The sequence below is a fragment of the Mauremys mutica genome, chromosome 7 (assembly GCF_020497125.1).
Source record: "Mauremys mutica isolate MM-2020 ecotype Southern chromosome 7, ASM2049712v1, whole genome shotgun sequence".
NCBI classification, from domain to species: Eukaryota; Metazoa; Chordata; order Testudines; family Geoemydidae; genus Mauremys; species Mauremys mutica.
In genome coordinates this window covers 8,710,661-8,727,037 of record NC_059078.1, presented here as the reverse complement: position 1 = coordinate 8,727,037, position 16,377 = coordinate 8,710,661, and the positions used below count along the sequence as shown (strand labels likewise).

The window sequence follows — 16,377 nt, the reverse complement described above, 5'->3', positions numbered from 1 at the left end:
CAGTAACTGTGGTCTGTATATGGACTTTGGAGGTTTTGTGCATTCTTTTTAAAGTCACATCTGAACACTGGAAAATTTGGTTTAACAAACAAAGAAACCCAAACCCTACACCACCCAGTTTGGTAAGCATACCATTTCTCAAAGTAGGCCGAGAGGCTGCCCTCTCTACTTTCCTCCACCCAGAAAACCACTCACCCAAAAGGACACATATCTAATGACTCACTATGGCATGTCCCAAATCCATTCCCTTTCTAAAAGGAAAGAAGACCCACAGTGCATTGTGTTGTGCTTTTGTTATATGTAAAGTAGTGACCATAGTTCAAAAACAAAAAGTTTATCACTTAAACTGCATCGTGTTATTGTAGAGTACTGTGATCTTGATTAAAGCTCACTTTTCTGCATTATGATTAGTTTAAAAAGAAATAAATGCACTCAGTTTTATCAACTGTTAAAGTTTATTCTTCACAACTCATATTTAAAATTCTACAATGTAACTATATATTCATGAAGTCATAGGCTAGTATCTCTTCTGTAAGTGTGGCAAGAACTACTCATCAAAAGCTAAGACAAGGTACTATAATAAAGGAACAGGTCATTGCTTCTTACCCTGGAATATACACAAAGACAAAACTTCCAGTAAATACTGATCACTCTGGAGCATTTGCACGGAATGAGGTGTTCGGACTCCTAAACAATTCATTTCAAAGAGACACCATGTGTATGCACACACACATGACTATATACATGAACTCTGAAGAGGTTTTTGGGTATCTGCTACACCTGCCATGTAAATCAAGTCAGTTACAGATAAATACTTCATAAAAAAGGAGGAGAGATGCAAGAGTGATAGTTATACACTATGTTAATCTGCATACTTTTTTCCATGCATATGATTTAGGTCAAGCTGAAGTTTACTGAAGAGATTTGTAACAATAGCTCTTGAAACTAATTACTTACATGAATTTGGAAATAGTTCTAAGAATACGCAAATTGTTGTTTTTAGTTATAAGTCTGAAATCTAGTCTTATTTCCCCTGAACAGAGCCACAAGTGGAATAAGTTAGCAAAATGTATGTTTTAGCCAGTGTCTTCTTTAAACTGGAAGCGAGTCAGAGCACAATTTGGACAATGAGGTAAGTCCTAAAATCTCAAGCGACAGTTCTGTTTTTCAAAAACACAGAACTCCAAATAAGATAATGTCCTAGCTATTCTTAAAGTCCAGTTTGTTTGTTTTAAATCACAAAACCCCACCTTATAAAGTGTGAAATCATGGCTCTCTTGAAGTCAATGGCAAAAAAAAAAAAAGCTTCCATGGACTTCAAGAGAGCCATGATTTCAGAGACACATGCGCCTCTTCTACGGAATTCAGTAAAATCTGCGTAGGTGTATTGCGGGCAAAGCTGGACAAGGCTGCTATCTAGTTTACATACGTTGCTCATTTAGACTTTGATCTCCTGCTATAAGAAAATGTTACATTTCGTGAACAGACTAGGAGCATGTGAGGTGACTTGTGCACTCTGGTCAATTTATTCTTTCCCTTTGCTACTTCAGATAAGATGGCTTGAATATAACCTACTTGAAAAAGACATGACACCCCCTAGAGGGTCTTTTAGAGGAGTTGGAGGGGGGGAAGAAATGAAAATAAAATGTGTATTGGCAGAGCTTTCAGCCAGTCCTGACTCTGGCAGATTTTTGTCTGGTGACATTGTTAGCCAAGTAGTGCACTAAACAGCCCCCCACCCCCACCCCATACCATCCCTCCAATGAAGTGCATTATAAATACTTAGACATGACACTGGCTACCAAGAACAGGTTCAGAGACTGCAATTCATGTTTGTTTCTCCCTTATCTCCCTGCCAGAAAACAAGACATTATAGAAAGGTGCCTCTCTCCTCCCCAGTCTTAGAGGAGCCCTGAATAACTTTGTGTACCTGTGTCTTGCCATTGTCAATCTGTACAGTACGTGCATCTCAGACAAATTGAAAGCAAGCTTTGACAAGAGTAAATAGCAACTAAATTCCTGCAACAGATAAGAATGCCATATTATGTGCCCCTTATTCCTTCACTTTAGCGATGTAATCAGCCAGTTTGTTGATGTTCTCTTCCTGCTGTTCAAGGGCATCAAGTACTATGCCCATGGGGGTCTTCTTCAAACCTATTCCTTCCATTTTATTCTCCAGTTTGTTCTTTATGCTCCGAAGCCTCAGAGACGCATGGATAAATATCACTAAGAACAGAAATACATGTTTGTTAACTGACATGCCCCCATTTAATACCTAGTTTTTTAGTGCTCCTCATCTGGCACTTTGACTCTGTAAATGAGCGGACATCCAAAAGTAGGAAGCTGGAAGTCTAACATGTATGTACTGATACGGTCTGCTTAAGAAATCGAGTATGTATATGTCCTACCTCCAATATAGTTTATTGTTCTTAAAAGGAAAACTATAGATTCCTCCAAGTTTCACTTGCTAGCAGCCTGGAAAGTCAGTTGTAGAAATTTGTTTTGGGACAATTTTTAAAACCTCAAATTTCGTATATTAAGTGAAGCCAAGCATTAATTCAGAGTGAATAGACTTGAGCTTTTAGTTCTAGTCATGGGAAGGGGGGAGAAAAACTATACTTACACAGTAGAGGAAATGTTATCCCAAATATGAACACCATGACACCTCCAAAATAGGATATCAAGAAGTAACTAGACAGCAGGATGGCTACCACAAACGCAGTTGGGTACTGCTTCTTGAACTTGCGAAGGATGTCTTTGTTGTGTGATGCCCACACAAAACCTGTGAACACCAGCACTACTACAGTGCCACCAAGGATCATGTTCAGTGGGCTCAGAAATCTGGGGAGAAAGTGAGGGAAAAGTGTTTGAGCAACATCATTTTAGAACATACGAGTTACGCATTCAGTTTGAGTGTCTGACTATTACACGAGTAGGAAGATGGAGACCGTCGACAAGGCTTATGCTTCAGTCCTCAAAACCCTTATCAGCCAGCTTCTGACATTCACATGTTGTGCTTTGTTAGCCACAAGTTGTCAAGCAGAGATCATAAGCCATTGGTAAGTGATGCACTGAATTAGTATTGTTCTTGTGTGTATTTACACACACTATTCTCCCCTGGCCTGGTTTTTGGAGGAGTTCAGTACTCATGAAAGCAGGACTCTAGTCAGATGTGAGTTCCTTGACAGGAATCACTGTCAGCACATCTAAACGCCACCACCCATTTCACTCCTGGGCCTTTCCTAAGCAGCATCCGACAGTAATGCCAGATGGTGTGATGGCCTAGTGCTTGCTGGGACTTGTCTTCTCCATTTGTGGCTTAAAACAGGATCTAACCTAGTCTTCAGGAGGTGATAATGCTAGTGATTACCCACTGTACTGCCTTGAGCTTCAGATAAGGTTCAGGCCAGGATGTTTCATTTACATTCCCCCTCCCCCAACTATATTATGCAGAATGGTACTTTGACTTCTATTTGTATTTTAAATCTTCAGATGTAGTAAATGTAAGAGAAGAGATGCAGAGATAATCAAAATCAAACCCCAAAATCAGGACAGTCTGTATCCCTATGTAGGGCAGTTACTTTCATCAGCGTGACAGGTGCAAACTGCAGGTAGGTGTCTCTCAGGGTCAGAAGGAACTAGGGTCTAGGACAGAGTTGATGGACCTGTCCTCCATAAGCTTAATTCTTTTTCTGAGCCATTTATACTTTTGGCCTTCACAATGGCCCCTGGGAATGAGTTCCACAGGTTGACTGTGCATTGTGTGAAGGAGTACTTCCTTTTGGTTGTTTTAAGCCCATAGTTAAGAACAGTTCTGTTTGTATGACCAAGATGATCCTGATTTGCCACTGTCAAATTGGGTTCATCCCTACTATAGCAATTCCAGTATTTCAGGCCATCGTTCATCTCAGACATAACCAGATGCAACACTAAAGCTAAGTGACCTGCCCACACTTACATCAGCAGTAAGCTTGGTGCATCCCGTTGGACAACTGCTGTAGCATATGGTAGCATTTATAGTCTGTCCTTAACAGCCAACAAAAACGAAGAGCCATTTCATACACATCATCTAGTTACACTGGCAGTATTTGTATCCACTACTCTGACAAAGGGTTCTGTAGGAAAGGGGAAAACTAATCACTTTTGTTTGAAACAACTCATCTCCAGTTTCCTCTGTAGATCAGCTGTCCCAACAAGGATGGGACAACTGGGCTGAAAATAAAAACCCAAGTTAGCTACGCACCTGCTCCTGTTGTTCATGTCTGAGCTCCAGCCTGGCACACAGGAACTCTGATAGGGCAGGCCTGTTTGCAATATTTGAGTCATTTGTCTTGCAGTCAGCCACAGACTATATTTAGTTTAAAACAGTCTCTTAAGCTTCCAGGCTGGAAAAAGTGACCAGCATTACTCCAGGCAGAAGTTATTTTAAATCTGTGCTCTGCTGCAGCAGGATTTCTGATCAGACTATACTAATAATGCTAGTATATATTTTTTGAAGTCTAAATACACCTCCTTTCCCCCTCCATCAGGAGGATTAGCCTTGTTAACTTCTATGAGAAATGACCTGCTCTGTTTAATAGTTTGCCAGTAGCCGGTCACTAGATTTGAGTGCAGGAGGTAGAGCCTTGTCCCCAGTTCAACATAGGAAAGTTGATATATTCTACGTCAACATTCAGAAGCTTTTATTTATTTTTCCACTTTAGAAGTTGGGGGTCTGTATAAATCACTTCCACCCAAACATTAATGGAAGAATATTTTTCTCCCTATTGACAGGTAGTTCATACCAAATCTCTACTTTACATGTTTTTTTAAAGCTGAACTTCCTCAGCTGCAAGTGATCCCACAAGACAGCTTTTCTGAGGAAAGAGTTAATCTGAAGTACATGCTTTCTGAAGTGGGATGAATTGCAAAGAGTACAAAGAAGCAGTGAGTGTAAGTATCAAATGAGATCATTCAGAGCCACATAAAGGCAGATTAGTAGTAGTGCTGTCCAAAGAACATGAATATTCATGTTGTGAGCCATGTGGTTCAGATTCCTCAACACTGTTGAATTCAATTTGGATGTTGTGTTATGCCATTTTCCCTGTAACATCATCACTGAAATCTATTTGCATTATGCAGTACTCCTTCCTGCTCCCGCAGTGCTACAACAGAATCATGCTCACAAGAAATAAATGCCATCAGAGAGAAGGAGTAAATCCAAACCTATAGGCTGAAAGTCTGTAGTTACAGTGGTGTTTGGAGGAATTGTAAGTAGCTGGGCAGAAGACACATCTGACCAGCGAGATGATGTTAAGAGGAGGTACTGAGTTGTTGAAATCTGAATTCTAAGACGGATGGCTTGCAGTTATCACAGGCTACAGGTTAGGTTTTCCTAAGGCTACACACACACACAAAATCCAATGTCTGTTTATATTTTAGAGACATACCATGCTACCTCATCTTAGTAGCATATTTTCCATAATGGCCTGGTCAAGGGTGTAAATCAACATACAAAAAGGTGAAGGTGATCAGTTGCAGAGAGGGGATAGCCCAGCCGGCTAGCTTTTCCAGCAGCTAAGAATTCAAATAGTCCTTTTGTAAGAAGAGCTGGCACTAGGCATAGGCAGACTAAACAATTGCTTAGGGCCTGCTATTAATTATTAGTGTGTGTGTGTGGGGGGGGAGAAGAGATATTCCTGCTAATGGCCCCCAGTGGGTTAGCACCAGCACCATTTGTAAATTAAGGATGGCAGACGGTGCTCCAGTGAGTTTGCTCTTTTACATGAGTCTAGGCCAGGGGTCGGCAACCTTTCAGAAGTGCTGTGCTGAGTCTTCATTCGTTCACTCTCTAATTTAAGGTTTCGCGTGCCAGTAACACATTTTAACGTTTTTAGAAGGTCTCTTTCTATAAGTCTATAATATAGAACTAAACTATTGTTGTATGAAAAGTAAATAAGGTTTTTAAAATGTTTAAGAAGCTTCATTTAAAATTAAATTAAAATGCAGAGCCCCCCGGACCGGTGGCCAGGACCCGGGCAGTGTGAGTGCCACTGAAAATCAGCTCATGTGCCGTCTTTGGCATGCATGCCATAGGTTTCTTACCCTAGTCTAGGCAGAGGACAGTTCAAGAGGTGGTACTGTGTCAAGCTTTTAAAGTAGGGATGCTTTAAGAACAGAGCTAGATTGAGCCTGTGCTTTATTTAGCAGCTGTCACACCTGTCAGCTTGTTTTGCTTTGCCTGTGACCTTACTTCAGGAAAGTCTCTATTAAAACACTGGCAGAACCTTTGTTTCTTATTGTGTAGCAGAGCTTTTTGCTAACTGCCTTGTGACTGTGACTAGGCTCACCCTCAACACAATATCATCATTTAGAGGGAATACATAGAAAAGATATGCACCCTTTCTCTAGAGGCCCAAGAAAGTTATGCCTCTGTTCCCCCGCGCCCACATTCCAGTACATGAGCAGGCATGAGTTATTTCAAGAGCACAAATTCAAATTCTGCCCTCAGTTACATCTATGCGATCTCACTGAAGCCAGTACAGTTTGCACAGGTTTAACTGATGGCAGAATTTAGTCCTGTACATTTAAGCAAGTGGGATTGCCAGGTGTCCGACCGGAACACCCGGTCGAAAAGGGACCCTGGCAGCTCACCCTTAAAAGTCCAGTTGGCAGCGCAGCAGGTGCCCGGCCTGCCGTGGCTCCACGTGGCTCCCAGAAGCAGCGGCATGTACCCCTCTGGCTCCTTAGGTGTAGGGGCAACTAGGGGTCTCCATGCGCTGCCCCCGCCCCAAGCACTGGCTCTGCAGCTCCCATTGGCCAGGAATGGGAGCTGCAGTGGTGGCACCTGAGGCTGGGGCAGCATGCGGCTGCTTGAGGTAAGTGCTGCCCAGAGCCTGCATCCCTGACACTGTGTCCCCCCACACCCTACCCCCCACCCCACCCCCCCTGCCCCAGCCCTGATCTCCCTCCTGCCCTCTGACTCCCTCAGTCCCAGTCTGGAGCACTCTCCTGCACCCCAAATCTCTCATCCCTGGCCCCACCCCCACGTCTCCCCCCCAACCCTCTGCCCCAGCCCACAGCCCCCTCCTGCACCATAAATGCCTCATTTCTAGCCCCAACCCAGAACCCACACCCCCTGCCCAGAGCCTGTACCCTGCACCCACACCCCAACCCCCTGCCTCAGCCTGGACCCCCTCACATACTCTGAACGCCTTGGCTCCACCCCCCCCAGCCTGGACCCTCTTCCTGCACCCGAAATCCCTCATCCCTGGCCCTACCCCAGAGCTCACATCCCCAGCCGGAGCCCTCACCCCTTCCTGCACCCAACCCCCACAAGCTAGCCCAGTGAAAACGAGCAAGTGAGGGATGGAGTAAGCAGGGGGCGGTGCCTCAGAGGAGGGGGCGGGGCAGAGGTTTTTCATTTTGTGCATGTAGAAAGTTGGAAACCCTATAAGCAAGCATAATAGGGATAACATTTCCAACCCTTATGAGTTACCAGAGATGTGTTACTACTGGGTGAACTAAATCTATTTAACATTTCAGACACCACTAGCATCCTGAGATCTCAAAGAGCTTCACATACATGAAACAGCTACTGAAGCACCATCTAGGAATAGAAACCAGGAGACCAGCTTCCAATATCCCTCTGCTAGGGCCACTACTCACCATTCCCTCAGATGCTTCCCAAATTTTGCTTTGTCATGTAGGAGGCTAATCAGATTAAAAAATACATCCATATTCAAAGAAACAAAATGGAAGTGCTGCTCACCCTCACTGTTTTTATCCTTCCAGTTGTGCGTTGTTTTTTTTAAGCGCAAATCCTCCAAGCCATTAAAAATAAAGTGGCATTTTGCTGCTTTGGAGTGATCTTCTTGCATAGGGAATTATTTCAACTATATCGATCAGCTAACATGGCGGGGGGAGAATAAAACTGTTTTGTCAATTGATAATGACTGTGCAGTAAGCTAATGGAAGAAGAAAAGAATCAAAAGGACCAGGGAGGGGGGGAGAAGAGAAGAGGAGAATGCAGGTAAAAAAAAACAAAAAAAAAAATCACAACATGAGGCTGCAAGTAAGTAGACTATTAAGCCATATCAGAACAGAGAGATAAGGTGGGTGAGGGAATATCTTTTCTTGGACCAGCTTCTGTTGGTGAGCAAGACATGTTTTCAAGCTACACAGAGCTCTTTGCTGGGTCTGGGAATTTGGGATATGTATTAAGATGAAAACAAATATTCTAACTTCTTATGCTAAAGTATGTGCTGTTTGATCTTGTATTTAGCTGTGATCCTAGATCTGAAGAAGTAAGTGTACCAAGAGCTCTGTGTAGCTGGAAAACTTGCCTCACACACAAACAGAAGCTGGTCAACTAAAAGATATTACCTTCCCCACCTTGTCTAATATCCTGGGACCCACACAGCTACAACAGAACAGACAGCTGTTGACTTACACAGCAGATGAGGGGCTCTGGGATCCCCAGCTCATTTTACACTATCAGATCTTATAACAATTTTTACATGGTGTGAAGGCTCTAGTAGCTAACATTTAAGTGTTCCAAAATACTGTGCAATTTTAACAGAATACACAGTGATTTGACTTTTACTAAGGCAGCATCACTAAGGCATAGAAACCTATTAGGCAAGATTTCATTCTCCTGCCAGAGTGGGAGTCCCTCATTAGGATGCAGGGATGGTCTAGGTCAGGGGTCGGCAACCTTTCAGAAGTGGTGTGCTGAGTCTTCATTTATTCACTCTAATTTAAGGTTCTGCATGCCAGTAATACATTTTAACATTTTTAAGATACTCTTTCTAGATGTCTATAACAGATAACTAAACTACTGTTGTATGTAAAGTAAATCAGGTTTTAAAGACGTTTAAGAAGCTTCATTTAAAATTAAATTAAAATGCAGAGCTCGCCGGACCGGTGGCCAGGACCCAGGCAGTGAGAGTACCACTGAAAGTCAGCTCACGTGCCACCTTTGGCATGCGTGCCATAGGTTGCCTACCTCTGGTCTAGGTATATTTGGTCCTGCCTCCGTGCACAGGGATGGAAGAAATGACCTCTTTGAGATCCCTTCCCAGCCCTATATTTCTATGACTGACCAGAATAAAAACTAATACTGTACAGTCTTCATGGTCGGACAGATCTATAGTTGAATGTTTAAGAAGATATTTTTAGATATTTAGGGGTTTTTTTTGCTCTGTTTGTACAGCACCTAAAACAATGGGGCCCTGTAGCTCCTGCTGAAATACAAATTAATAAAAGGCACAAAGGACAGTTAAGTACCCAATTCCTATTGATTTTGGAGCCCTAATCAGATATTAAATATCTTGGAATAGCTACAAGGATTCAGTGGGAGAGATATTCTTAATATGGAGCTATGTTGCTGTGTAAGTCCAGCCTTGAAAAGTCAAGTTACTGTATACAATGTGTTTTAACACAGAGCAGCACTATGATTCATTCCCACTGGCACTTTTATTGTATACGTAGGCAACTACAATAGCCAAGAAATGTTAGCTTCTAGTTTCTAGATTCACAGTTTTTCTACTTAATCCTTGGGGGCTCACATATGAAGGATTGTTGTTGTAGCCATGTTGGTCCCAGGATTTTCCTTTTTAGATGCCACTAAGTAATCAGCCTATTATGTGCACACTTCCTGTGTGACCTTTATACTTTGCCATCTGGGACCCCGATAGCTTTTATGGGATAAGATTAGTGTTCAGATGGTACTGAACCATATGAAGGTTCTCTATTAAACTAGGGGGAAGCTATACAGAGGTAATATTGCAATTTTACAGTGTGTCCAGCATAAGGGATGCAATAGATGCAGCTCCTTATCCCAGGTAGAGGTATCCTGTACTCACTTGAGGTTTCAGAGTGGTAGCCGTGTTAGTCTGTATCAGCAAAAACAATGAGGCGTCCTTGTGGCACCTTAGAGACTAACAAATTTATTTGGGCATAAGCTTTCGTGGGCTAAAACCCACTTAATCAGATGCATGGAGTGAAAAATAAAGTAGGACGGTATAAATATACAGCACATGAAAAGATGGGAGTTGCCTTACCAAGTTGGGGAAATCAGTGCTAACAAGGCCAATTCAATCAGGGTGAATGTGGTGCATTCCCAACAGTTGACAAGAAGGAGTGAATATTAGAGAGGAAATTATTTTTTGTAGTGAGCCAGCCACTCCCAGTCTTTATTCAGGCCTAATTTGATGGTGTTGAGTTTGCAAATTAATTCTAGTTCTGCAGTTTCTCATTGAAGTCTGTGTTTGAAGTTTTTTTGTTGAAGAATGGCCACGTAAGTCTGTTATTGAGTGTCCAGGGAGATTGAAGTGCTCTCTGCGGTGACCAGATGTCCTGATTTTGTAGGGACAGTCCTGATTTTGGGGTCTTTCTTACATAGGAGCCTATTACCCTCCCCCCCATCCTGATTTTTCACATTTGCTGTCTGGTCACCCTAGTGCTCTCCTACTGGTTTTTGAATGTTACAATTCTTGATGTCCGATTTGTGTCCATTTAGTCTTTTGCATAGAGACTGTTGGGTTTGGCCAATGTACATGGCAGAGGGGCATTGCTGGCACATGACATATCACACTGGTAGATGTGCCGGTGAACGAGCCCCTTATGGTGTGGCTGATGTGGTTAGTTCCTACAATGGTGTCCCTTGAATAGATATGTGGACAGAATTGGCAATGGGGTTTGTTGCAGGGATTGGTTCCTGGCTTAGTGTTTCTGTTGTGTGGTGTGTAGTTGCTGGGGAGTACTTGCTTCAGGTAGCGGGGTGTCATAAATAAACAGATCAGGGTTAAGGTCTCTTTTACCTGGAAAGGGTTAACAAGCTCAGTAACCTGAGAAACACCTGACCAGAGGACCAATCAAGGGACAGGATAATTTCAAATCTCTGTGGAGGGAAGCCTTTGTCTGTGTTCCTTGTTTGCTCTGTGTTCTCTCTTTGGATCTAAGAGAGACCAGACATGTCTCCAAGTTCTCCTGGAGTATTTCCTACTATCCAGTATAGTGAGTATTAGTTAAAAAGGTGGATTAGTCTTTTGAGTTGCTTTCTACATTTGCAATTGTGTGTTTGCTGGATAAATTCTTTATTCCTGATTGCTGTTACTTTTCTTTTACTGAGAAAGAAGGGGAGGGGGAATTCTCTCCAGAGATTGATAAGTTTAGACCCTGTGTATTGTTCCATCTTGGTATTACAGAGACAGTTTCTAAACTAGGATTTTAGTTTAGAGGAGTCCATGCAGGTCCCCATATTGGAACCCAACAGCTCTAAGTGGGGGAGAGACCTATGACACGGGGCTATCTGTAAGCCAGGACTGGCCTGTCTCCCAAGGTCTGCCAGTGAGGGATAGGATAGGATAGGTTGTAGATCCCGGATGATGCGCTGGAGAAGTTTTAGTTGGGGGCTGTAGGTGACGGCTAGTGGCGTTCTGTTACTTTCTTTGTTGGGTCTGTCCTGTAGTAGGTGACTTCTGGGTACCCTTCTGGCTCTGTCAATCGGTTTCCTCACTTCCCCAGATGGGTATTGTAGTTTTAATAACACTTGATAGAGATCCTGTAGGTGTTTGTCTCTGTCTGAGGAATTGGAGCAAATGCAGTTGTATCTTAGGGCTTGGCTTGTACGCCCAAATAAATGTGTTACTCTAAGGTACCACAAGGACTCCTCATTGTTTCCACTTCAGGCTGGAAGTCCAATGAGTTTCCATCTTATTGTCAGATTCAATTTACAACCATAAAAGAGAGAGAGAGGGTTTTTATGGTTTTACTAGCAATGTATAAGACACACAATTCCTAAGAAATGCTGATCATGTTGCCTAACATCACCACCACCCCACCACCAAACTATTCCAGCATAGAGTATAGAAACATACAGCCCAGGGGTTACAGACACACCCATCTTGAATGAGATTAGTTAGGCTACTCTAAAACAGAGTTGACCATGGGGCAAATTTAGCCCTGTTGAGTGTAAGAATTTCGCACACTGCAATGGTCCTTTCGCAGAATCCTATCACTGCGGCCTTATAAAAGCTCTTGTGCAAGTTAAACCTCATCTTCAACAGGGTTTTCTAGAAGATGGAGAGGCATGATACAGCACTGGATTGCTGCCCAGTGAACAGTTAAGCATGGAGAATTTAGACAAATGACTAAGTCTATGATTTATCAGCAGAGCTTTCTTTAGTTTTCCTGCTCACCACACTCAGTATTTAAATTAAATTGGTGAGGTCAGCCACAATCTGTCCCACATTAAAAAGGGCAGCTTTATGCAATGCACACCCAGAAATATGGACTTTTGTTTTTCCATTAGAACTCGATCTTTGCTAAAATAAATGAGAGTTTTGCTATTCCATTCAACGGCAGCAAGATCAGCACTCCTAGGATGCAAAGTCTTCACACAGTATGGTGCATAACTCAGGAGCAAGAAGATCTCAGACTCCAGATGTGCCTTATCCTGGTGTTTTCACTTCAGGAATTATTTTTGAAAACTAAATATCAGAACAGTTAATGTTATGGATCTGTGCACCATGCCTGCTAGGGTTTTTATTGGCAGATTCAACACATATACGCAGCTGGAAGAAGTGGGTAATATTCCTCTCCCCCGACTCCAGTTACAGGTAGATAATCCTTGTTCTAGAACAGGGGTTCTCAAACTGGGGGTCGGGACCCCTCAGGGGGTCCCGAGCCATCAATCTCCACCCAAACCCTGCTTTGCCTCCAGCATTTATAATGGTGTTAAATATATATAAAAGTATTTTTAATTTCTAGGGGGGGGGAGAAAACGCACTCAGAGACTTGCTATGTGAAAGGTGTCACCAGTACAAAAGTTTGGAGAGCCACTGTTCTAGACTGAGGATTTGAGTACTGTAGATCTGTAGGGAAATGATTGAGGAGACCAAACAGGTTCAAGCTGTGGTGGCAACAACAGTTTATAGTGCTTTTGAGACCCTTGGCTGAAAAGTACATTATGACTAATGAGTTTTCTGCCTTTCAGAACTGAACGTTAGCAACCTGAGGTAGAGAAGAACTAACACCTGGCCAACACACAAAGTTGCACTGATTTACCTAACAGTGAGACGTTGCACTAGTCTAAACTAAAACTACTTGGGCTTGGCTACACTTGCAGATGTGCAGCACTGGGAGTTTCAGCTGTCTTCGTACAGCTGTGTAGGGAAAGTGCTGGAGTGTGGCCACATTTGCAGCGGTGTTGGGAGTGGTGCATTATGGGCAGCTATCCCAGCATTCAAGTGGCTGCAACGTGCTTTTCAAAAGAGGGGGGTGGGGTGGAGTGTGACAGGGAGCGTGGTGGGGGGGAGAGAGAGAGAGGGGGAGGGATTTTTGGAGCTGACACTGTCAGCTCCCTGCCTTGCAAATTCTAACCATTTCCCCGATGCCTCATTCACTCTTAAATGCAAACAGCCTGCAGACCAGATAAGCAGCTGCTCCGTAGGACTCCCTTCTCCCCCTCCTCCTCCCCGCCGTGCTGTTTCTCTCCTAAAGCAAATACTAGCTGTGGACATTCATCCCCTGGCCTGCCTCATTCACAGCAAACAGGAGCTGTGTTTGTTTTTTAGATAAGCAGCTCGGGGAGCCCTGAGTTCACAACAAAACAAAGAGAGGCAGCATAACAAAACAAAGAGTTCTTTAGTTAAAAGCATTATGGGAAAATTCTGCTGGAGGCCAATTACAGCGCTTTTTTGCCACACTGGCAGAGCAGCGCTGCATCACCAGCCCTGCAATAGTTATACCCCAGGCAGAGCAGGAGTACAGCCAGTGCTGCAGCCAGGGAGATGCAGTGCTGTATGTGCCTTGCAAGTGTGGACGGTGAGTAAGTTGCAGCGCTGTAAACCCACCACCAGCGCTGCAACTCTCCAGTGTAGCCAAACCCCTTGTCTATTCTAGCTATGCAAGAATGTTGACAGTTAAGGGTAGACTAAAGTGAAGTAAGCCAGTGCAACTTGTGTGTTTAAAGAAGCACCAAGTAGCTTGCTCAAGGTGACAGAGCTGGGAAAACAACCCAGGAGTCCTGCCTACCAGTTCCATGTTCTAATCACTTGACCATACAACGCCCCTATACTCCCAGTTACCAGCAGCCTTCAAGCTTAGAACTGGTAGAAGAAAAAATTCTATTCCATGCTGCCAGTTCCATAGCTAGTATGCAAAGTAAAAATATCACCCACTTATGAAGATTACTTCACCTCTCAAAGTTAATTGATGCCAATTGAAAAAGTGTGGTGTTGACTTTCAGGGGGCTTCAGATTAGGCCATACGTGTTAAGGGCCTCAAGGAGTCTGACTGGATGTAGGTTCTTTGCTTTAGCAAGTTTTCATTCTGGTTTAATGTTTTAAATGAACTATCTGGCATCTTTACAACAAGGTGGTGCCCTGGCTCATAGGCTTAAAGACAGACCTGATTCAGACAAAACACATGATCCTTACCACCCCCAATTCACTATTTAAGTGCTCTGGATTCAGATAGTGTTGCTACTTTATCTGCCTGGAGATGATAATTGCAAATGATTTGGTTGGTAGATTAAGAGGTCCCCACCCCCATTACCACTTCTTTTTGCATCTGCTTCTAAAACACCTTAACTCAAATCTTACAGCAATACTCTAGAGGGAGCCACACCAGATGCCCATTAGAAAGGGGTACAATACTTTCTCCAGGAGTAGATGGGCTCCATAGTGCAGTTGTGTTCAGAGTACACCAACACCCAAATGAGACCCCATGTGCAAAACAATCCTGCTTTTATCATTGGACTTCCAGCACTGACTGCTTCAGGGACTGATCCTGCTCCCCCTCAACAGACCTGGAGCCCTATCCTGACCTCAGGCACAACAGACGCAACACCATGACTGAACAAAATTGGTCCTTGGCAGTTTATGAAAAAAAACACACAAAACCCAACCACGCACCCCTTTCACTTTCTAAATTCCAACTTGCCTGATTCTGCTCTATGGCTGGTAAACCTTTAAGCAGAAAGCACATCACTGCGGAGGAAGTGGTTTTATTTTTAACAAGAAAAGCAGAGTTATGAAGAGAGCGACAGCATCCAGTTCATAAACTCAGTGTTGTTTTTTAAGACCGAGCAAGACTTTAAATTTTTTGATTGGCTGTTTAGTTTAAAACTATAGGTCTCCAAAACAAGCGCGCACACACATACATATACACACACACACACACACACACACACACGCAGGCAAGCAACAGCAAACAGAGAAAGAGGGAGATTGGGGGGGTGAGGGGAGGAAGGAGCTGTTTTAGGACTCCTACTACACAACTGTGCTTTCGAAAGGAAGCTACACCAGCAAACCTTCCACTGAGTCACACCCTTCTGTTTTTGTGCCAACTATATCAGATGAACAGAACCAACGCTTCTGGTTTAAATTCAGAAACCAAGTATGTTTGCTGCCTCCCTTAACACAGCCAAGTTCTTGCACAGTCCGTTTAGCCTAGGCTGCCATTGCAGCTGTAGGCCTAACGGATACTAAAGAAGAAGAACAACTGCTGAGACTTGTGCTGCGGCCCTGATAACTGTGCAGCCTCCACTGTAAAAGAACAGAGCTGAAAGCGCTGCATGGGTGGGTGACACATTGTTCCTGATCCTAAATCCCACTTTAGAACCGTGTCTGCTCCACCCAACAGCCCAGGGAAAAGTTGCCTCGCTAATCCCTAGGACCCAGCTGAACCCAGCCCTTGCAAGTCGCAGGTGCAGGAGACCAAACCAGGGCTGCCCAGGGGATTCAGGGGGCCTGGGGCAAAGCAATTTTGGGGGACCCTTCCATAAAAAAAAAGTTGCAATACTATATTCTCATGGGGGTCCCTGTGGGGCCCAGGGCAAATTGCCCCCCAGGGCAGCCCTGGACCAAACCCTGAGCTTCCCCTCCCGGCAGCGCAGACAGGGGAAGGAGGGGGCGCCCCTTTTGCTACCGACCCCCCCACCCTGCGCAGGAGAGAGGCAGACTCACCCCACGATGGAGATGACCACGGCCGCCAGCAGCAGGTAATTGGTCTGGTAATAGAGCAGGTTGCTGACCACCCTGTTGTTCCATTTGGAAACGTCTTTGAAATCCGGCCAGGCGAAGCGCTCGAAGCCGGGGAAGAAGTCGTCCCAGGCTCTCCGGGGTGCGACTTGCACATCCATCGCTCTCCCCCCTCCGGCTCCGTGCGCCGCGGCGCGGCGCGTCCGCTGGGCAGGGTTCAAGAGCTCCCGGCAGCGAATCAGCGCCGCCGGCTGGCTCAGCTGGGCGGGCAGCGACCGGCCGAGCAGCGGCAGGAGGGGGTTATTTTCCCCCTCCTTCCCTCCACTTCCTCCCCTGGGGGTTGTAGCGGGTGGGTGGCTGCGGCAAACGTGACCGAGACGCGATGTGGCAAGCGCACGGGAGCGGTATT

The 16,377-nt window shown here is 44.3% G+C and overlaps 1 protein-coding gene across 1 annotated transcript; it reads right to left on the bottom strand.

The window, feature by feature from the left end:
* Positions 1-436: 436 nt before the first annotated feature.
* ARL6IP5 (ADP ribosylation factor like GTPase 6 interacting protein 5) lies at positions 437-16,168 on the bottom strand. The gene is made up of 3 exons (XM_045025223.1): positions 15,954-16,168; positions 2,624-2,841; positions 437-2,226 (listed from the first exon to the last, which is right to left on the bottom strand). Exons 1-3 carry the CDS (start codon positions 16,127-16,129, stop codon positions 2,054-2,056), a joined length of 567 nt encoding a protein of 188 aa, XP_044881158.1. The 5' UTR covers positions 16,130-16,168; the 3' UTR covers positions 437-2,053.
* Positions 16,169-16,377: the final 209 nt, after the last annotated feature.

Excerpts from the sequence above, each read along its gene's own strand:
- ARL6IP5 (XM_045025223.1), bottom strand. The coding sequence starts at position 16,129 with ATGGATGTGCAAGTCGCACCCCGGAGAGCCTGGGACGACTTCTTCCCC. Across the intron at positions 2,842-15,953 it reads GTGGTCATCTCCATCGTGGG|ATTTCTGAGCCCACTGAACA; the intron begins GTGAGTCTGCCT and ends CTTTCTCCCCAG. Across the intron at positions 2,227-2,623 it reads GATAACATTTCCTCTACTGT|TGATATTTATCCATGCGTCT; the intron begins GTAAGTATAGTT and ends TTCTGTTCTTAG.